This window comes from Phocoena phocoena, chromosome 20 (genome assembly GCF_963924675.1).
Source record: "Phocoena phocoena chromosome 20, mPhoPho1.1, whole genome shotgun sequence".
In the NCBI taxonomy this organism is placed as follows: domain Eukaryota; kingdom Metazoa; phylum Chordata; class Mammalia; order Artiodactyla; family Phocoenidae; genus Phocoena; species Phocoena phocoena.
In genome coordinates, this window is record NC_089238.1 from 55,407,883 (window position 1) to 55,430,534 (window position 22,652).

The 22,652-nt window shown below is 48.5% G+C and overlaps 1 protein-coding gene across 1 annotated transcript in view; it reads left to right on the forward strand.

Moving 5' to 3' along the window:
- USP10 (ubiquitin specific peptidase 10) overlaps positions 1 to 6,491 on the forward strand; it is a 67,359-nt gene extending 60,868 nt beyond the window's left edge. The window contains exons 12-14 of the mRNA XM_065898796.1: positions 795 to 939; positions 2,240 to 2,305; positions 5,463 to 6,491. Of these exons, the coding sequence (XP_065754868.1) occupies positions 795 to 939; positions 2,240 to 2,305; positions 5,463 to 5,650 (399 nt within the window). The 3' untranslated portion in view covers positions 5,651 to 6,491. The remainder of the gene's footprint in view (positions 1 to 794; positions 940 to 2,239; positions 2,306 to 5,462) is intronic.
- Positions 6,492 to 22,652: the final 16,161 nt, after the last annotated feature.

Below are 22,652 nucleotides of genomic sequence, written 5' to 3' on the forward strand. Positions count from 1 at the left end.
CCTGGGACCTCAGTCTGGGTGGGAAGACAGGCCTGAAAGGGTCTTCAGCCCTAATACTAATAAACCAGGTGGCGGTGACCGCTAGGCTCGCTTCAGGTCCCTTCAGCCAGATACGTGTGTAGTCCTCTGAAAGCTCTCTGGGTGTTTATTATATGCCGCTGTCTTTCGGATTGTTACGTGGACAAGTATTTCTACCGAAAGTATTCTCCGTCTAAATACCGGAAGCATCAACACATTTGCAGATACAGAGAACAGTACATAAAGGGGTTAAGTTTGCTTGTGAAGATGCATTTTAATAAAAAGCAGCGTTCAGTAGACCGTGAAAGTTCATAAGGGGCATTTTGAATTGATGAAAGCGGAACTGTTATAAAACCAGTGGTTACACTAAATAGCTTTGGAGTTACCTAGAGCGTCTAATTCAAGAAACACATTGGCTTCAGCTTTATCAGTACTGTGAGAGTTATTAAAAAAATAAGTTAATACATATGTAATTCAAGGTATTACTAAGTTAGCTTCTAAATTTTTATGCCAATTTAATGCCCTAGGACAAAGGTTCTTAACTTGGCTCGGGGACCTTTGGGACCCCCTGCAGTTGTGTCTGTAGGGATATATGCACTTTTCTAAGAGGAAGGTCAGTACCTCTCAAAAGATCCCATTCGACTCTCCAAAGACCCTGTGACTCAGGAAGCTTTGAGAAGCACTGCCCCGGAACATTTGAGTCTTGGAGCGAGAGGTGGGGTGGCGTCTGCCGCTCGGAGTAAGATGGCGTTTCCTGTGTGCTTTGTGTGTCTCAGGTTGAGATCAGTCGAAGGGTGACTCTGGAAAAGCTCCCTCCTGTCCTCGTGCTGCACCTGAAACGGTTTGTTTACGAGAAGACAGGTGGATGTCAGAAGCTTATCAAGAATATTGAATATCCTGTGGACTTGGAAATTAGTAAAGGTAACGACTGTAAGACAAGAGCGTCTGTGATGACAGTCCTCTGGAATCAGCCAGCTTCTTGACGCCTCAGCGTTTCCTGTGTCACGTCAGGATTCAGAAGCTCTCTTTCGTGACTTTTCTGTTTTAAATTTCTTGACTGTTAATAGACCTTTAGGTTAAAATTTCTCACTAAAATTGGCCTTTTAAAAATAAAGGGAAAAATAAACCATATGAAAGTATTACTAGGTGAGAAAAATACTGAATATAAAAAGTTTACGGGTCAGTGGTAGGAAATACTCTTCCTCATACTAGGCGTTCACAGCTATGTGGAGCAGCCTGCCTAACTGGGCTTTTTAGTGGGTGGGGAGTGTTTCCCGCGGGCCCCGGGGCTTCCCCTGCCCTCCGGCGGCAGGGACCCCGGCCTTAGAGCTGCAGCCCCAGCCCCGGGTCTCTCCGCCAGGTCTCCGGGACTCGGCAGCTTGGGCACATCGTGGTGAAAGCACTTAGTTGTCTTGCTAAAAGTGAGCTTGAAGGAAAACTTTCCAGGAAAGCTTCAGAATTTGTGAGAAATGTTCTGTGCAACAGTGAAGTTCGATCAGGAGCGTAACGAGCTAGAGGCGATGCTCAAAGTGTGCAGGGGCCTGGAGAGTAGAAAAGAGCACATGGGCCGTCGTCCCTGGTCTCCTGGAGGAGCAAACTGCCGTCCTCCTCCCTCCTCCCTGCCCACGCTGCCCGGCACTGGGACCTGCCGGGCAGTGGGCCTGGGGTCACCATCGCTTCACCTGCACCCAGGCACGTTGCAATTCCTTTCCCCTAAGATTCGGACTCTGGCTCTCAGCCCTGTTCTCACGAGTTGCCACCTTCGGCTGATAGGTTTGCCTCCTGTGCCAGTTCATGGTCCGTTTGAGGACCAGAAAGGGGAAGAAACGCCAGCCGAAAATCATCTTACTGTTGATTGGAGTTTTGTGGTCTGACTCACGTGTACAACATTTTAAACCTTCGGCTTTCCAGGGCTGCTTTGCTTTTGTTTTTTTCTTTCCCATTTTTTAGAACATCTGCTTGTAAGGGGTTTCTAGCATGAGCTAGAGGCTCAGTATATGCCCCTGTCCTCTGATGGGTGGGTTCTGGTGACCTCCGTTACTACCCTGCAGCTGGTCTTCCTCGCTGCTCAGTTTTTATGCAAATGAGGGGATGGAGTTGTGTTTGGTCTCCCTGGTCCACTGGGTGGGTTAGTTGATTGGAGGCTGCTGTCTGCCCCTTTCTGGGAGCTCTGTGTGTCAGCGCTTTTATAGATTAAAGCTCTTGATATTTTGTTTTTCAGAACTGCTCTCTCCAGGGGTTAAAAATAAGAATTTTAAATGCCACAGAACCTATAGGCTATTTGCAGGTAAGTCAATTTGTACGACATTTTCCTGTGAAAGCAACGATGAAAAGGTTTATACCCTGCCACAATTTTGTTGTCATGCCCCTTAACGTAGAGAATAGATTATTGGTATCCCTGCGGACTTTATAAGTCCGGAAATCATTTGAAAATGTGCGTTTTACCTAAAATTTGGTGTGTTTGGAATTCGACAGGCTATTCTCTTGGCTCTAAAGCTCAGCCCAACGTGAGACGTCGTTTAACACGACTGTCTCTGTCTTGGAGCCAGAGGTGTGGGGTTGCCAGGCTGGGAACCCTCCCTGCCGCGGTTGTGGTGCCTGTAGGAGTGGGTGCTGAGGCGTGGCCCCAGCCAGGCTAGGGGAGCGCGGGCTCCTCAGCCGCCCACGACCTCCTGCCCCCCCACCCCCCAGGGCTCCCCGCCTCCTGTCCTTCCCTCCTCCTTTCTCTTTTACAGCCCGCGTCTTTTGCGCCTTTGAGGCCTTATGTGTCTTTGCAGAGTTGCTGGTCACAGCAGTTGTGTTTGCGCCCCTGGCCGTTTGTCTTAGAGTTTTCCAGCTGCTCTCCCACCGCTCCTCTTGTGTTGCCTTTGCGGAGCCTGTCTGTAGTGACTGCTGTTCATTGGCCCTCACACGTTCATTGAGCCTTTTCACTGGATACTTTTTATGTAGTATCTCAGTTAGTCCTTACAGTGTCCTGGGAGGTATGTGGCACTATCCCCATTTTGTAAAAGGACAAACTGAAACTCGTGGAGGAACGTTGGCCGCTCTGTGCCCTTAAGTGGCAGAGCAGAGCTTCACACTCCTGCCCTCGGTCCACCCCTGAGCTCTTGGGATGTTGGATTGGGCCCTGGGCGTTGGGTGGGTCGGGTGCCAGGTTAGAAGGTGTTGGGTCCGGTTGGCCCTTTCTTCCCACCAGGACCTGCTCCCTCCGACTTGCTCTTCTCCCCGGAGGTGGCTGATCACGGCCTCACGCTGGGACCTGGTGGGCAACACACTCCCGGCGTGTAGCCACCGTCCCCCTGACCTGCCTTGGGCTGGCAGCTCGGAGGCCTCTCTGTGGTCTTCCTCTGAGACCAGAGGGCCCCCAGGGTCCAGCCTGGCTCCCTGGGGTTTGGCACTGAGGTCCCAGGGTGATGACGTGTTTCTCCGAGTCTCCCTGCAGCCTCCCTGGGGTCCCTGTCAGGGCAAGGTGATGATCAAGGGCAGGGTTAGCAAGTCTTGTCTCCTGGTCAGGGGGCCCTGGTGTGAGTGCACCCCTACCCCTCCTGCCCGCCCCGGCCCGGGGCTTCTTCTGGAGTCGCTCTCGCCTGCACCCCTGAATCTGAGCCTTCTGATCTCAGAAATACGGTCACCGGATTGGTTGCAGTTTTCTGTAAACTGTGAGTAAAGAGGTGCTCTTAAAAATGGTTTGGATTGCGGGACAAAGAAAATCAGTTAATATAGTGCGTGAGCTTTTGGAAAACTCTCATTCTCAGCTCTGCTTCTGTGATGTGGGCTTGCTGGGCGTCTGTGACACATCACCATGTTAGGTACAGGTCTGCTGCTTGAGAAATCTGAATACGGGTAGAGCGCTTCTCTTCTAAATATTTAAAATGAAGTGTCTTAGAGGAAACGCAAATCAGTTAAACCCACAGGTCCTTTAAATCCTACTGACCTGGTCACTTTAAAAAACCAAAACCAAGTCTGGTAGGTCTTAGAGGTGAAAATCCAGGACAGACGCCCCACAGCTGGATTTGGGGTCAGAGGGACATGCTGGTGTCAGGGCTCCCCTTGCCCTGCGGCAGCCTCTCCATCTCTGTGACCTGCAGGACTCGATGCAGCCGTGAGCTGCTGCTTGTTCCGTTGCTGGTTTCCCACGTGATGGCCCAACAGTCTTGCTGTCCCTCAGTGACCAGTCGCGTTCGTCCCCGGCGGGTCAGGGCCTCAGTGTTCTCTGAGCCCCAGCAGAACGTCCTCTGCGCAGAGCCCGGCTCTGGGTGGATTTGGATGTCCCTGCAAGTGGGGGAGTGCGCTGACCTTCAGCCTATTTATTGCTGACATTTCGTACCAGATTGTGCCCCTCTCTCCAAGTGACTGTCCTTCATGCCACTCACGGCAATGCACAGCTCACCCTGGCCACACGGCAGCCCCCCTCCCCGGAATGTCACTGGAGGCTGTTTCCCTCACACAGGGTCAGGTCTGCTGCTGGCTGGGCCACCTCCCAGCCCCTTCTCTGCATAGAAGGGGGAGGATGTGCCCTTCCAGTGTCTTTAATACCTTTTCAGCATCTTCCGACAGTTACATTTGTTGTACACCTCTGACTGAGGCTTCCCGTTTGAATTACACAGTTTTAATGAACAAGTACATGACAGGTAACTGTTTCTGTTAAAACGTGGCAGTAGAGAAATTGGGAATTTTTTTTAAAAGAAAAAGAGAGCCATGACCGGTGTCTGCAGGGTGACTCAACAACTGCCCGCTCAGCCCAGCTAACTGTGCTGGCGACCCTCCTGGGGCGGTGCTGTCCTTGTCACGGGTGACAGTCCACAGAAAACCTCAGATTGTTGTTTTTTTTCATGTAACGTAAGCATATTCTTACACCGCCAAATACTTTTAATCTGGTCTACGAAAAAATTCACCTTATCGTAATGTAATGCACTCAGCATTCCTTCTAGTGTGAATATAGGCTTTTCCATGTTTTCACTTTGTCCAAGATTCAGATACTCTGTTGAGAACAGTCTAGAAGTGGAATTGGCTGGACCAGGGCCTGATGTTTGGGCCTCGGTGTGCGTTCCCAGAGGGCCATTGGCTGATGGCTCTGCAGGGAGCGTCTCTGTGTCCTGCTTCCCAGGGGACTGTCTCCTGTATCAAGTCTTAAGGCGGCTGACGAGCCTGCCTACAGGGCTGACAGATGGGACGACCCCATTAGTTGACATTTCTTTTATAGTTTGTGAGGTATTGAGCATTTTAAATATGTTATTAAGATGTAGGTGTATGACTTTGTATTGTAAATTGTTGAACGGTTTTGAGTTGAAACAGCATTGCTTTGTATAATCCCACTTCTCTGTCCCACCTGCCTTGGTGCCAGGCCTTTCGTGGGACAGGCAGGTCTGTGGCGGGGGCAGGCGGGCACCTTAGGCGCTGGTGTGCGGAGCCGCTCTCACGGGCGCCCGGGCCCTCTCTTGCAGTGGTCTACCACCACGGCAGCAGCGCCACGGGCGGCCACTACACCACGGACGTCTTCCAGATCGGTCTCAATGGCTGGCTGCGCATCGACGACCAGACGGTCAAGGTGATTAACCAGTACCAGGTGGTGAAGCCCGCTGCCGAGCGCACAGCCTACCTCCTGTATTACCGCCGCGTGGACCTGCTGTAGCCGCCGCTGTGTGTGCCCGACGCTGCTTGTAGAGCACCGGCTCTCACCGACTCCCCTCCTCTCTTTAGTGGCTCTTTAGAGAGAAACTCTTTCTTCCTGTTGCAAAAATGGGCTAGAATGAAAGGAGACGCCTGGGGTTTGTGCACAACATAGTTTATGTTGACTTCTAACTTCCAAATCAAATTCATCTGGTTGAGACAGACTGTCGCTTGATTTAAGCAAATACACAAAAAACCACATTTCCGAAATAATGCCGATTCCTGAGTAAGAAGGGGAACTTGCATTTGATTCCCAGTCTAACTGCATAGTAGAATAAATCCTGCACCAGCAACAACACTTGTAAATTTGTGAAAATGAATTTTATCTTTCCTTAAAAAAATAAATTTTTTAATCCATCACACTTTCTTCCCTCACCCTTTAGTTTTTGATAAATGATAAAAATGAGCCAGTTATCAGAGAAGAAATAGTTCTTACTTTAAAAGATAAACAAACACATAAAATGAGTTGCTGGTTCCTAATAGGAAAAATACATTTTAATAATTGTGCGATGCGAAGCTGCTTACGTACACATTGCAGATCAAATATTTGGAGTTAAGATGTCAGTCACATAGATGGGTGATTGTAACTTTATTGCCATTAAAAGATTTCAAATTGCATTCATGCTTCTGTGTACACATAATGAAAAATGGGCAAAATGATGAAGATTGATAATTCCCTGCGTCTGCTGTCTAATTCTGCTGTCTGCTCTTCTACGATGCCGCGTCTCTAATTGTACACAGTTAGTGATAGCTAGGAGTATAAAGTTGTCGCCCATCAATAAAAATCACACAGTTGGTTTAAAGCTGCGTGTGTGGTGTTTCTTTGACGGCAAATGCCTTTTCCAGTAACCGGAGTTCAAGTGGGCAAGACTGGGCTGCTGGAATTAAAATAAGCCCTTGGGGAAGCCTGACGTGTTTGTGAAAGCTGACCCAAGCCCTCAGATGATTCTTGTTTACTATTTCCAAAGTTATTAACTCTAGTGATTTGGATAAATGAATTTTTTTAAATCTTCAAATAGCAGAAAAGAGGAGGTAAGCTCTCTCTCCATCGTTTTGTCCCCTGCATTGCCGAGTTCAAGGGGGGGACGGATGTGGGTCATGGCTGAGCATCCTTGTCATTGCCTGCTACCGAGCATCCTACCTGCGCCTCAGATGCCACCTCCAGATGTGGAAAGGAAGCCTTTTGAGATGGAAGAGACGAAGAGAAGAGCCGTCATACACGTCAGGCCGCTCCCGGCAGCTCTTGTGCCCGTGGCACCCTGGTTCCGAAGGCCCTGTGCAGGCCGCTCGCGGCAGTGTGCTGGGGTCCCCAGAGTAGCGGGTTTATGTGCTCCAAGCCTCTCCCCCAAGCTGTTCCTCTTACCGTCCGCTGTTCCTAATTGTAGCCATGTGCCACTGCAGGTTCGGAGCTTAATTTTAAAATGACAGTACTGTATAGCATAGGGGACTACACTCAATATTGTGTAATAACCTAAAGGGAAAATGATCCGAAAAAGAATGTATACACATATATAACTGAATCACTGTGCTGTACACCTGAAACACAACATTGTAAGTCAACATACTTCAATAAATACATATTTGTATAAAAATTTAAGCAGTGCAGTTCTAACGTTGCCCCCTTGGCCCGCCTGCCCTCCTGTAACCCTACTCTGATTTGCTCAGCTACTTACATCATTAGCCTCTCATTAAAATAATGTACAATTCTTAGGGAACATGTGGACTTCGAAAGCTAAATTAACTTTGGGGGATGCAACCCACACCAGCAGTAGCCCAGCCACACGTGGAATAAGGAGCCTGGTTCTGAAGCCCGGCGTTGAGTTCTGCGTTGTGATCCGTGAGCCAGGTCAGGTCCGATCTGTACAAGTGGCTTATCTGTCCTGAGTATGCAGCCTCCATAAGCGATGTCGGCTAAAGTGTCCCTGTGAGTCAGTGAACGCCCTGTCCAGAACAAGGCCTCTCTCGGGGATCTGTAACAAGAGCCCGGACATACAGTGCCGTCGTTGGTACGCCAGCCTGCTTCCAAGTGTTAGAACACATCTTGTGCATTTGGATGAGGCAATTTTCCCTCAGATGTCGTTTGAGGGTGTCTACATAATCATTAAATTGCTAAGTTAGATATTCTGTCAAGCCCAAAATATGTTGGAAACTGAGATACTAAGGCCTTCCTTTGGAAGGTCTTGTCTCTCTCAAAAGTGGTTAGAGATGAATTAAGTGCAGTGGGGCATCCAGTGTTTCGGGTGACCCTGTAACGTGTGGAGAGGTACTGCACGTTTTAAAATTTATTTTATTTTTGGCTGTGTTGGGTCTTCATTGCTGTATGTGGGCTTTCTCTAGTTGTGGTGAGCGGGGGTTACTCTTCGTTTCGGTGCACGGGCTACTCATCGCGGTGGCTTCTCTTGTTGCAGAGCACGAGCACGGGCTCTAGGCGCGCAGGCTTCAGTAGTTGTGGCACAGGGCTCAGTAGTTGTGGCACAGGGCTCAGTCGTTGTGGCTCGCGGGCTTAGTTGCTCCGTTTTATGTGGGATCTTCCCAGGCCAGAGATCGAACCCGTGTCCCCTGCATTGGCAGGTGGATTCTTGACCACCACGCCACCAGGCAAGTCCTGCATTCACTGTTCAGGCTGCTGTCCCCTCTGGCACATCGGACTTTTAGATTCAGCTGTCTGGTAGCCCTCAGATGGCTCCTCTGTTACCCTGTACGTGAGTGTGTTGTCTGAAAGAGCATGCATAATCCCACACCCCCTAACAGCTCCAGTTGTATTTATGACAGATAATAGCTTCCCAATTTTCCTGTGCTTAAGTGGGATCAGCATGCCTAGCTGCAGACGAAGAGCAAAGCTCAAAAAGGAGCTGAATATATAGCAAGGAGATGCTAGCCTGGAGTTCACGATTATCTGCATTTGGTCCCTGCAGTGATCGATTGGCCCTTGGATAGAAAACCCAATCATTCTAGCAAATCCAGTGCTTTCTAGGGTCCCAGGTGAATTGTGGGCCTATCCGTGTTGTTCTTGACATTTTGAGCTAAACGTTTAGTGTTTCCTGCTGCAATTTTTAGTATTTTTATAATTCCAAGACTATTTCGTTGGCTTTAGGGTCATTTACACTAAGAACTTGGCCCCTTAACCTTGGTGCTGGGGATACAAATTTAGTGTTTTTCCTTCATTAGCATTTGACATGTCTTTCTCAGTGGCTTTTAAACCACTGTGAATGCTAGGGTACCGTCAGAAGTACATCACAGGGAGATTTTTCTTTACTGTGTGAAATATTGCTAACAAGACTTGGAAGTTGTCTTACACGAAGAATGTGATCAGGTTTATCTGGTTGGTGTATTGTCGGCCCCAAGCCAAGAAAGTGCACGTGCCTCTTTCAGAAGGAAAGAATGAGAGATGGGTTCCATTCAGAATGAAAAATGGCGGTCCTTCCATTGTCCTCTTTGTACAGCCATGTTCAGCTGCCCGGTGGCTCAGAGAAGCTGTTTCTTTAATTTTTCAGGGGGTCAGTCATGTAGTCATGGTCTAATGTGTGGGTCCCGCTAGTAGTAACTTTGTAATCAGCAAATGCATCATTTTATGTCTGTTCCTTAGTGGAAATTTCTGGTGATTGTTCTCATAGGGTGCTTGTACTTGACCGGGCCGACTAGTTAGAAAGCTAAGATTGCAGTCAAAGTCAGTTGCTTTGGATTAACCAAGTAAACCTATGAGTTCAACGCTGCACAGCTCTCGGCTCACTTTGCAGGAGTCAGCGTCCTGCCAGCGTGGCCACTTCGCTCATGGTTCGTTAAGCTTCTCTTTGGAAGGGCTTAGTCCATCAAGAGAGACCAAAGACTTCTCTATTACTTCTCTGGCTCAAGAAGGAAAGATGCCTTGTCGACTGGCCCGGTGAGGGCAGTACCCATTACACCAATTTCCTGAGGATCAGTGGGCTTCGAAAACATTAGGAAAAAAATCTTAAGAGTTGAAAAAGTCTGACAAGGCCGTGTGTTAACAGCCTGCTCTACACCTAATGCTGTTTTTTCTTTTTAAAATCAATTGCAGCAGATTGCCAAGCAGGTGTGCTTTTTCCTCAGCAGACGTTTGCTCTTGCTTCCTAGGATTTTTTTTTTTTTAATCTGTTATTATTCATCTTTTGGACTGACTGTTCCCATCGTACTTATACCTTTTGGAGACGAATGTATTTGTTTGAAAAATGAGATTCACTTTGTAGCTTGGCTTCACCCTGTGGTGATGTTCTTTCTCTTCAGAAGTAAATAAACAAACCAGTGAACGAACGCTTGGTCCCTTTTCTGATCTTTCACTCTCTTTTCTTACCTCCCCCTGCCCCCCACCCCTACAAGAGAGGGTATATCATCCTAGTTAGTGAGTGTGGGCTTCTTTTAGCAGATTTACACTGTAAATTTGTTTGCCAGTTGGGCTTCCCTTTTGTTTCTCAGACAGTCCGGTCATAATTAGGGATGACTTGCTAAGCTCTGATTTACTGAGCACGGTAGCATTTTGTCAGGTGTCTTCTGTTGGAAACAGCTGGCAAGTAAGCTTTTCAATTTAGTGGGGTTTTCTAAATGTCCATCGACAGAGGAATGGATAAAGAAGATGTTATGTGTACACACACACACACACACAATGGAGTGTTTACTCAGCCATAAAAAGGATGAAATAATGCCCTTTGCAGCAACATGGATGGACCCAGAGATGATCGTACTAGGTGAAGTAAGCCACGCAGAGAAAGACAAACACATATGATATCACTTATATGTGGACTCTAAAAAGGTGATACACATTAACTTACTTACAAAAGAGAAACAGACTCACAGACTTTGAAAACTTAAGGTTACCGAAGGAGAAGGTGGGGGGGGGGCGGGATAAATTAGGACTTCGAGATTAACATACACTACTATATATAAAATAGATAATCGAGAAGGACCTACCGTATAGCACAGGGAACTCTACTCAATATTCTGTAATAACCTATATGGGAACAGAATCTGAAAAAGAATGGATATATGTGTGTGTATATGTATACCTGAATCACTTTGCTGTACACCTGAAACAGACACGACATTGTAAATCAACTATATCCCAATATAAAATAAAAAGTAAATTTAAAAGAAATAGTGTTTTTTTTCTTTCAGTTAAGGGGAATGTACCTGATCCTAGCTGCCGTGCGATTTAGGAAGTGTTTTGACTCTAGGACTTCACATTGAGTGATACCGTCCAAGATGTTTTCATCTTCATAAACTCCATTTCCTCCCAGATCCCATTTAAGTGCGTGCTCTTTGTCTTATCTATCATGTTATCTATCATGTGTTGGAAGTATTTATTGTTGGTTTTCTAACGAGTAAATATTAGGGTAGCTTTGTTCATTCTGTGGTAGCAATCCAGTCAGATGCATGTGTGCGATTGAAGGGTTCCCGATCCTTTCCTGAGAAACCCCATGTCCCTGTCGGCACGTTCAGGAATCGGGTAAACCTCAACCCCGTGGGGGTTTTTGGTCCTTTTTTGAAATTGCAGTTGGTTTTTGTTTTTCAAACATCTTCACCCATGTGGAGTGTTTTTGGTTTCAGCTGTCGGGCCCTCTGAGAGGCTTGCGCCGTGTTCGGGGTGGCCCTGGGATGCTGGGGTTGGGTCTGATGAACCTGACCTTGAGCTCATCTGTCCTCCAAAAAAAGCAGATCTCTTCACGCATTTTATGAGCATTTGGGGATTCTCTACGTAATTTAAGAAAAAAAATCCCTCTGCTTAAAAAAAAAAAAAAAAGATTGAAGGACTCTTACGTAAGCGTGGATTTCCTGCCGGATCTGAAAACGGACTCATCCTCGTTTATTCCCTGTTGTCAGCAGCGGGCCCAGCTCTGGACTCTGATACCTGTGGGGTCGGATTCGCTTTGTGCTTATCTTATCACCTGCAGCTGAAAGCCGAGCACTTCTGTGCTCAGTGGAGAATCAGTCGGTGCCTCCTGGCCTTCTTGAGGACTCTCACCTTCACATCCGAGGCCAGCAAGGGGGTGATGCACTGATGTGAAATTTGTTCTGTGTTCGTAAACGTGTGAATTAACTTTGCAGTGAGTAACATTCCCTTTCTAGGAAGATTTCTCCTGTTTCTTATGGCTGCAAACCCGCCCTGCTGCACTGGGACCACACCTCCCACTGCAAGACCACTGACTCCAGTGGAGCCCTCCACCGGGGGCGCTGCCGACGTGAGGCTCGTGACCTGGAGCAGATCCAGGGGTGTCGGGACCAGCGACTCACAGCAGCGTCCTCTGTGGTCACCCTTGGGGCGCTCCTGCTTGCCCCTCTCCCTTCTCCTCTCCGGACGGCATATTTTCTTCACGTGCTCATGATAGCTAAGAAGACGTGGGGCTTCCTACAGACCAGGCCCACTTCTGCTTTTAAATTACTTTTTAAATTTTATTTACTTTTGGCTGCATTGGGTCTTCGTTGCTGTGCAAGGGGTTTCTATAGTTGCGGCAAACAGGGGCTACTCTTTGTTGCGGTGCTTTTCATTGCGGTGGCTTCTTTTGTTGCAGAGCACAGGCTCTAGAGCGTAGGCTCAGTAGTTGTGGCGCACGGGCCTAGTTGCTCCGCGGCATGGGGGATCGTCCCCGACCAGGGCTCGGACCCGTGTCCCCTGCATTGGCAGGCGGATTCTCAACCACCGCGCCACCAGGGAAGCCCCAGGCCCACTTCTGAGCTCTTTCCAGGCACTTGGCCCTCTGACAGTCCCGGGCGGACTTTCTGCCTACACCGCGCAGCTGGGGAGTTGGCATCGGCTCAGAGTCTGCTCGGAGCCCCTGCACTGTGCTGTGTGCAGGCGCCCACCCCTCATCCCCGCGGCCTGCCCAGGTCAGTCCTGGCACGCGAGAGTAAACTAGGGTGGCCAGGAGAGGCTGGTGATACAGCAGAGAAACAGAAGGGAAATCTGGATGAACTCTCAATGCTGTGGCATTAAAACAAAACAAAGTAGTGAAATGATTAAAAACAGGGGTGCGGAAGCACCCAGCCGGTGCTCCAAACTCTCCCTGTGCTAATCAGCCTGTGATCTTGGGGCAGTGGTCCAGTGTCTGAACTGGCTGGGGGTGGCACTGCCCCACGGGGTCAGGGACAGGGTTAGGCCAGGTAACAGGTGCGATCTCTAAGCAGAGCCTGGGGGCTCAGTGAGCCCTGCTCACCGATGTCCCTTCTGGCATCATCACAGGGCTTGGGGCCGGGCCTCATCTCTGGTAATTCACCTTTTGAATTTTCCATCTTCTTCCTGCCTCGACCTTTGGCCCTGCTTGCCTGTCCCCTCGTTTGAGTTCTGCTGTCCTGTCAGTTCTGGATGCTTCTGTTGAAGCCAGGCAGCTGGGCACTGTCTACACTGCCTGGTCAGGGCCCCCCAGGATAGGGAGATGTTTGCCACTGGCTGAGTTTCCACTAGAAAATAGTGTGAGTGTCTGGGTAGTGGGCGGCCTGTCACCAACTGACCCTGGTGCCCTCTGAATCGCTCAGTAGAAATGTTCATTCCTCCCTGTCTTCCTTTTATGCAGATGCCCACCCAGGACTAGCTGCACACACACACCCTGGAGTTTTCTGTTGCTGTTCTTCTTTACAGCTATCATGGGACTTTTTTTTTTTTTTTTTGCGGTACGCGGGCCTCTCACTGCTGTGGCCTCTCCCGTTGCGGAGCACAGGCTCCGGACGCGCAGGCTCAGTGGCCATGGCTCACGGGCCCAGCCGCTCCGCGGCATGTGGGATCTTCCCGGACCGGGGCACGAACCCGCGTCCCCTGCATCGGCAGGTGGACTCCCAACCACTGCGCCACCAGGGAAGCCCTATCATGGGACTTTTTAAAGAAAAGTAAAATTCATCAGTGCACAGAATAAATGAACCAAAGACTGGTCCAACCTAAGATTTGCATCCAACCTAACGTTTGTTTTCATAGAAATAAAGTTTAAAAGTTCAACTCGGGCTTCCCTGGTGGCGCAGTGGTTGAGAGTCCGCCTGCCGATGCAGGGGACACGGGTTCGTGCCCCGGTCCGGGAGGATCCCACATGCCGCGGAGCCGCTGGGCCCGTGAGCCGTGGCTGCTGGGCCTGCGCATCCGGAACCTGTGCTCCGCAACCGGAGAGGCCGCAACAGTGAGAGGCCTGCGTACAGCCAAAAAAAAAAAAAAAAAAGTTCAACTGACCCACATTTACAACTAAGAAGAAAACATACATTTCATTCAATAAACACAGCAAACTTGAAATCTGCTTTTATTCTGTCTGGTGACCATTTCAGGGCACAGAAGGGATGATACCGTGGGAGAGGCAAAGGAGATGGAGATTAAGAGGGGGAGGAAGGGTGCCGGGGAGCGGGGCGCGGACCCAGGGGAGCGCGTGGGTCCAGCCTGGGCCTCCTGTGCAGACGGTGCTGACAGTGAACTCAACTTAACACTAGCCCCCGGTCTCTACAGGGAACGGCCGGTCATCATTTCTCTTCTGGAAACAGTTTACTCCGAGCTCTGAAGGCCTCAGTGTCTTCGTTTAGACCTTCCTTTTGGGTGTAGGGAGCTGTCCACCTACTCACTGCTCATGGCAGGCATGTCGCCTTCTCAGGCACCCCATTAGGTCCTTGTGCCTGAGTCCGTCCTCTGAAGCCCATTTTGAGTGCTTCCCTTTTGAAACCAAGTCTGTTTCAGTGTTTTTGTCCTGTTAGTCCTAATGGTGACAGTAGGTAATACGATTCAAAGGGAAAATAAAAGGCACTGTGGAAAGAATAGAATGAATGGGCAGCGGCAGCCACAGCAAGACACCCTCACAGGGTCCGGCTAGTGCATCCTTCAGCCTGTCCTTGCCCTGGGCTGGATGGGTGACCGCAGCTGATGGTGTGAGCACAGCCAGCGGCTGGGCTCTCAGGTCTGACCTCCTGGCCCACTGAGCAGGTGACCCCCGGGTCTTTACACACCCCCAGCGCTGACACCCCAAGCAGGTTTGCAGCTGGTGGAGCAGGAAAGGGTGGGCCAGGCCCCCCCTGCCCACTTTGCACAGAACTGCTGTCTGCGTCTGGGTGGTTTGGAAAATATTGTGGAAAAGAATCGAGTGGCTCCCACGAGTCTACACGTTCACAAGGTTTGTGTTTGATTGAAGCGCCCACAACCAAACCCTGGAATTTCACTTGAATAAAAAGTGATGCGTTGACGAAAACGCCTTGTCTTACTTAAGTGGGGGCTGTGGCGAGGGCGGTGATATCACACTGGAGGGGACCCAGGCTGGGCCCGGCAGTGCCGGGCCTCGAGCTGTGACTTGCACGTGGCCAGGCACTCAGGTCGAAATGGACAGCTCAGGAGCCGTTTGCATGTTTATTTACCCGTGTAAACGTGTAGAGCACTTCCAGGGCCCTAGGGCCCCCAAGCTCCCTAAGGGTCACCAGTACCTGACGTCCGTCATACATCACTTCTCACCTCACCCTCGGCACCGTGGACACCTGCGTGTGGCCAGCTGTCCTGTGCGTTGTGGGATGTGAGCATCCTGGCCTCACCCACTGGATACCAGTTGCACTCCCCCTCCAGTTGTGACAACCAAAAACATCACCAGACATGGCCGAATGTCCCCTGGGGACCCAAATCACCTCTAGGTGAGAGCCACTGCCGTAGCGAATTTGACCGCTTAGGACTTCATAGAAACAGCATCATAAAACATGTACTCCAAAAACAAACAAAAAGAACCCACGTACTCCGCACCTTCTTTCACCCAAGATAATCTGCAGTTATAATCGTCCCGTAGCAGCGTTAGCACAATCCCTTTGTGTTGAAATCCGCAGGGGGCCGGGGCCGGCTACGGCCGGGGCCAGGGTCAGGGTGGGAGGCAGATTTAAGCTCGCAGAAATATATGCAGGGTGTGCCAGTTACTAAAGTATCAGTGTATCCACTGGTAAATGATTCTCAAAATGATAAACTCTCATAGTCCAGATAGAAAACCCTTTTATTCCTGGTTACTGGTGATTGAATGGTCACCTGATAAGCAAATGCCAGGGTAACCAGGTGACATTGAGTTTTCGCACAGCATCTTAATCCTCGCCAAAATCTTAGGAAGGGGGCCGGCTAGTCCCGTTGTTAAACGAGGAAACAAGCTTAGCTAGTGGTGGTTTGCAGTCGCTGCGTTCCGTCCACCGTGGAGCGCCTCCTGTCAGTGCGCCTTGGAGAGATGGTCAGAAAGCAGTGTCCCTGTCCTCTGGAGGAAGTTTGCTGAGTGACGGTGCCGGGATCCTGCTTTCTGGTCCCCGGGCCAGCTCACCCTGCTGCCCACAGGAGGGCGACCAGTGCATCTTGGTGGCTCCAAGCTTTAGTGGAGGGGCCAACGGCTGGTTAATCACACAGCCCTGCCCCTTCATCTCACCCATGCATTTGCCACCTTGAAAGCCAATTCCGAAAGCCCAGTGCAAAACAAAAACAGAACAACCCCCTTCCCCAGAAAACCTGAAAGCAAATACCTTCATCCAAACATCACCAGTGCTCGTCTCGGTAGGTACCTGCCCCCAGTCTATTTGTGTATTCCAGTTTTTCTACACCGGGCATTTTTTACTTTGTAAGTTTAGAAATACTTTCTCCTCTGTGTCTCCAAGCCTGTGTTGCCAGACCAGGTAGCTGCTGTAGCCACCCCTCCCATCCCCTACTTCTCGAAGACCAAGGGTCCGGGGTTCTCTAAGTTCTGAAGTTTGGCCATGTTGCAATGCCAGAGGCTTATCTTGATTCCAGTAATTAGAGAAACACATCTGTCAAACCAGTACCCTCTTGGAATTCAGGCACTGGTTTGAGAATTAATACGAAATTCAGTTGAGTGCATTCGAATGCAAGCATCGAAGTCCACGTTTGAATACATACAGAGCACAAGTTGTCTGGGCACCGCGGGCCGTTCTGTTGGGATGAGTTCAGCACAAACAAATCCTCAATCTGAGGGTTAAACTCTTACGTAAATGCTTATGGGTTTACAACTTCCGGGGGAAATAATGCCTGGGAAAATGTCTTTGGGGTTTCATCAAACACTTGGAAAGTAATCTGAGAACATTTTTCCAAACCCCAGGTAGTTCCAACCCGGTCCTAATTGATAATAACTGTGTCTACGCGGCCCTTCTCTGTCCATTCTCAGTACCGTAAATGCCAAGGAGACCTCTGCGCTGAGAATTTATGCTGGTGCCAGTGGGGTCTGGGGATCAGGCAGCTCTGGCCAGTCTGTCTCCACCATCACAAAACAGCCTCCCCCTCCTCCAGAAATGCTCGTAACTATTATGAGAATCAGATCCTGGGTTAATTTTAAGTGAATTGAATTCATTCATGAGACCATTATTTGGTACCGACTCAGTGCTAGGTTTTTCTTCTTGTTGCAGGCAGCTCATAAATGAAATGAGGCGAGAAGTTTGACAGCTCCCGTCTTGAAGGGTTCACAGGTAGTGGGAGAAAGCAGGACCTAGGCAGTGGGGTGGAGAAAGCAGTGAGTGCTGGTCACAGAACGGGAGTTGGGGGCTGGGAGAGCTCAGAGGAGGGGCTGTCTGGGCAATGTGAGTTCAACCCTAGTCTTATTGTAGATGTCTTTTACCAGATTAAGGAAGTTCCTTTCTACTCTGAGTTTTTGAGCGTTTTTAATCAGGCCTGGGTGTTGAATTTTGTCAAATGTTTTTTTCTACACCAATTCATATGATTCTGTGTTTTTTCTTCTTTAGTTTATTAATGTGATGGAGTGTGTTGATTGGTTTTTTAATACTCCACCAGCCTGCATTCCTGGGATAAATACCATTTGGTCATGGTGTAGTATATTTTTTATACATTGCTGGACTCTATTTGCTAATATTTGTTGAAGGTTTTTGTGTCTGTGTTTGTGATGCCACTGGTCCATGCACATTTCTTGTATTGTCTTTGTACGGTTTGGGTGTCAGAATAGTACTGGCCTCTTAAAATGAATTGGTGAGTGTTCCCTCCTTGTGTAGGACTGGTATTATTTCTACTTGAAACGTTTGGTAGTTTTCACTAGTAAAACTATCTGGGCCTAAAGATTTCTTTTTCGGAAAGTTTTAAACTACAAGTTCAATTACTTTAATCCATACGGGACTCCTGGATAATCTCTTTCATCTTGGGTGAGTTTTGGTCATCTGTGGCTTTTCAGGAATAGTTCTAATTCATCTAAGTTGTTGAGTTTAAGTGCAAAGAGATGCTCAGGGTGTTCTCTCATTATCCTGTTAGTGTCTCTGTTGTCTATCTATGGTGTTAACTCCTTTTTATTCCGAATATTGGCCATTTGTGTGTGTCTGTCTGTCTCTCTCTCTTTTGTCAGCCTTGTTAGAGATTTGTCAAATTTTACTGGCCTTTTAAAAGTTTTAGCTTTTGATTTCATTGATTTTCTCATTGGTTTTCTGTCACTGGTTTCAGTGTCGTTAATTTTTGCTTTTCGTCTTTATTATTTTGTTTCTTCTGCTTGCTTTGGGTTTATTTTGCTCTTGTTTTCCCAGTTTCTTAGGGTGGGAGCTTAAATGGTGGATTTGAGATCTTTATTATATTTTTCCTAGTATTTTCTAATGCTATAAATTTCCCTCTAAAGATGGCTTTAGTTGCATCCCACCAATTTTGATACTTTGTATTTTCATTTTCAGTTCAAAACATTTTCTAATATGTCTTGAGAGTTCCATGTGTATGCAGCACAGAGATGAGCCTGGGAGTTCCTCTGCCACTTCATGGGTCACTTTCTTGAGTTCCCTCCTCCTCCCACCTCCCCAGACTCCGGTTCTCCTTCCCCCTCCCATGGCCACAGAGCCTGGGCCTTAGTTCTTGGCTCTGCCATGCTCTTCCTGCCCCTGTCTGCCTCCAGGACCAAATGGCAAGAAAGAGGTCAGAGTGAGGGAAAAGCCACGGGGGTGCCCCCGCATTCTTGGGACCACAGTTTTTCTGATTAGAGAGCTTTTCAGATTTTGAAGTTCCAGGTGCCTGCCCAACCGCCTCCCTGCCGCAGACTCCCTGGGGGCCGGGACAGGAGACAACGGGGGGGGGGGGGGGAAAAACAGAACAAAGGGAGAATAACTCAGGGCACTCCCCACTCTCTCTAACTCTTCCCTTTGCTGTTGCCCAGTGCAGAAACAGAAGGGTTCTCTCGGAGCTCTCTCTGCCCTGCCTGGTGCGCGGTTCCCTCCCAGCGCCTATGAGCTCAGGCCAGGAGATACCAGGAGAAGCGTGGAAACTCACCGCCGCCCCAGGATGCCTTGCGTTCTAGCTCTTCCCCCCGTCTGTCTGCCTCTGTTTACTTCTGAGTTGATTTCAGTGGGAGAGGCAGGAGGGACAGTGCTGGTGCATCCTGACAGCACCAGACCTCCATGGTTTTATTTTTAATGATGATAATCACTGTGGGAGCCCATGGCAGCTGAGGGTGTCAAGGAACTCAGCACGTCCTGGCATCGCAGGGACCCAGAAGTCAATCAGGTTTAAGCTTGGAAGCCTTTTTCCTCTACAATAGTGTAAGGTTCACCCTGAATTCAACTCTCCTGGGCGCGTGTGCGTCCATCTCCATCCCGATTGTATGTGTTGAGCTGATTTTCGTTCTGCTTTTCGTTGGAAAAGTGGAGAAGGTCAGAGGGGATTGGGTTCTTAGGGAGCTGGCTGAGGCCTGTCATGTTACAGATGGAGAAACTAAGCCACAGAGAGGACAGGTGTGGCAGAGTGAGGGTCCTACCTGGTCTCTGCGTCCCGGGCCCAGGCTCTGACACCACTGGAGGGTGCTTGCGGTCTCTGCTAACAGAGCACGATGCATCTAGGCAGTGGAACACTTGGGTCAAACGCACGTGGCACAGAGTCTGTATTTTAAATACTAATTATAAGAGCTATCACTTAGTAAGCGCTTAATGCGTCCTGACCAATATGCACTTCATAATCCTCTCATTTATCTCCACAGCGGCTCTTGGAGGTAGATCATGCTTACTATCCTCGTTCACAGAGGGGAGTGAGGGCCAGAGAAGGCAAGTGATTTTCTCAAGGGCACACAGCAAGGAAGCACTATGGCAGGGATTCAAACCCAGGCCCATTTTTATGGTGCCTCTTAGCCAGGATAAACTAAAAAATCAAATTCTGAAGACACGTCTTCCCGGTAAACACAGCGGGCTGGCTGGCTCATCCTTCAAGGACATACTTTTGTAATTTCAGCGTTCTGCTGGTCACAACCTTTCTGATTCATAACCGGCGGATCAGCCCCTGTGTCACAGAGACCTCGTAAATAGCTAAGTCGTTAACCTCTCAGATGAGTTTTGTTTCCTGGCAGGAAATATTGGCAAAAGAAGAGTTATCCTTGAAGAGTTTGTACGTTGATGATGTTTTGTTTTGGTTAAGGATTCTGGGAGGCCAGAGCTGCCTTTCTGTGTGGAGAGCTGCCATTTCCCCGCCAGAGTTGGCGCCTTCTGCGGATGCAGCAAGATCCCGTCACTCACGGGAACTTTAGAACCTTCTCTTCCGCTGACCCATCTCTGTCCTGGTCAGCAAGACTGACTCAGCGGCCCGAGCCCCGACCCGTCCCCTAGGGCTTGCCAAGAGGTGGAAGTAGGAATTTCCCTGACTGCTCATTATTATTATTTTTTTTTGCGGTACGCGGGCCTCTCACTGCCGTGGCCTCTCCCATCGCGGAGCACAGCCTTCGGACGCACAGGCCCAGCGACCACGGCTCACGGGCACGGCCGCTCCGCGGCACGTGGGATCCTCCTGGACCGGGACGCGAACCTGCGTCCCCTGCATCGGCAGGCGGACTCCCAACCACTGCGCCACCAGGGAAGCCCCCTCCTCATTATTTTGATCAATCTCAGAAACAGGCCGCAAGTGGGGCTACCCTGGGACCCCATCCACGCACCAGAAGCACTTGATCCCCATCATTTGCGCCTGCGCCTGCACAGAGGCAGGAAGTGGACTTGCTTGCTGTTCTCAGTTAATAGGAAAGCAGCACCGTGCCTCCAGCTGCCCTCAGTCCATACTGAGGACAGACCAGGCGGCTCCAGGTGCGAACTGTTTGACAGGCACGTGTCTCCTCCACGTTCACCGGATGCCCAGCTCTTGCAGGTACCTGGCAGGTCGTCGTACACTTGATGGTGCCTTAGAGGGTGGGGAAGCCCTCCCCCATCTGCTGTCCAAGATCCCTGGCAACAGGTGTTCCTTTGCGCCCTCTGTTCCTCCCCCCCTCCCTTCTCTCCTTGTTTTTTTCTTTCTCTTCCCTCCCTCACATTTCTTTCATTTGCCTGTTTTGCACATTTCCCCCTAAGGTAATACATGCTCACTGGAAACGTGTTTGTTAGTCATTGATCAGTAAGGAAAAAAATCCCAAACCTCTGTAATCTCAACATTCATATGTGTGAATATTTCTTTTTGGCCTTTTTATATTCACACACTCACACACACACTCTCACACACACACACGTATGTATATATATGTTTTTAGGCTTGTACCCTTATATGATGCTCTTTTTCTCTGTTTTTGCTTAGTATGTTTTAGAAGCATTCCCTCTTGTCATGGAAAACACCATTATTATTATTTTTTTTGGCGGTACGCGGGCCTCTCACTGTTGTGGCCTCTCCCATTGCGGAGCACAGGCTCCCGACGCGCAGGCTCAGCGGCCATGGCTCACGGGCCCAGCCGCTCCGCGGCATGTGGGATCTTCCCGGACCGGGGCACGAACCCGTGTCCCCTTCATCGGGAGGCGGACTCTCAACCACTGCGCCACCAGGGAAGCCCCACACCCATGATTTTTAATGGTCATTCTAGGGATTTCAATAGGCATCTTTAACTGATCACAACCTACGTAGTGTTCATATTGAATTACTCCAGGAGAATACAGGACCCTTGCGACAGTATAGTTTCATGTACCCCTCCCCCATACTAAATGCTACTGTAGCCACATATATCATCTCTATACACATTGTAAACCAACAACTCATTGTCATCCCATTTATCAACTTGTTCTTTTATGGATTGTGCTTTTGATATTGTATCTAAGAAATCACCTCCTAGCCCAAGGTCTCAGAGAGTTTCTCCTGTGTTTTCTTCTAGAAGTTTTATGATTTTAGGTTTTACATGTAGGTCTCTGATTTGATTGAGTTCATTTCTGTATATGGTACAAGGTGTAGATCAAAGTTAATTTTCTGCATTTAGATATTTAATTCTTCCAGCACCTTTCGTTGAAGGTACTCGAAATCCTTTCCTCATCAAATTTGCCTTTGCACTTTCCCAGACAAAAAATTGACCATATGTGTGTGGGTCTTGCTTTCTGTTTTATGTTAACAATCTTGAATAGGAATGTAAACCTTCTTTTTTCTTTTTTCAAATTTGTTCTGAGTATTTTATATTCTTTGTGTTTCCATGTGTATTTTAGGATCTGCTCGTTAATGTCTACCCAAAATAACTTGCTGTGATTATTATTTTTTGTTGTTGTTATATAAGTATTAGGTATACAGCATTATAGTTCAACATCTGTATATACTACAGAGTCGTCACCACCATGAGTCTAGTTACCACCCATCACCATACACTGGACCCCCTTCACCCTTTCTACCCACCCTCCAGCCCCTTTCCTCTCTGGTAACCACTAATCTGTTCTCTGTATCTATGAGTTTTTTTTTTTTAATTGAAGTATAGTTGATTTATAATGTGTTAATTTTAAGTGTACAGTCTGTGAGTTTTTGTTGGTTTTGCTTTGTTTTTTAGATTCCACATATGAGTGAAATCATATGGTATTCGTTTTTCTCTGACTTACTTCACTTAGCATAATACCCTCTAAATCCATCCATGTTGTTGCAAATGTCAGGATTTCATTCTTTTTTATGGCTGAGTAATATTCCATTGTATATATACACAGCATCTTTATCCATTCATCCATCAGTGGACATTTAGGTTGTTTCCATACCTTAGGCTATGGTAAATAATGCTGCAATGAACGTAAGGGTACAGGTGTCTTTTTTTTAATCTTTTCTTTTGTTAAAAAATTTTTTAAATTTATTT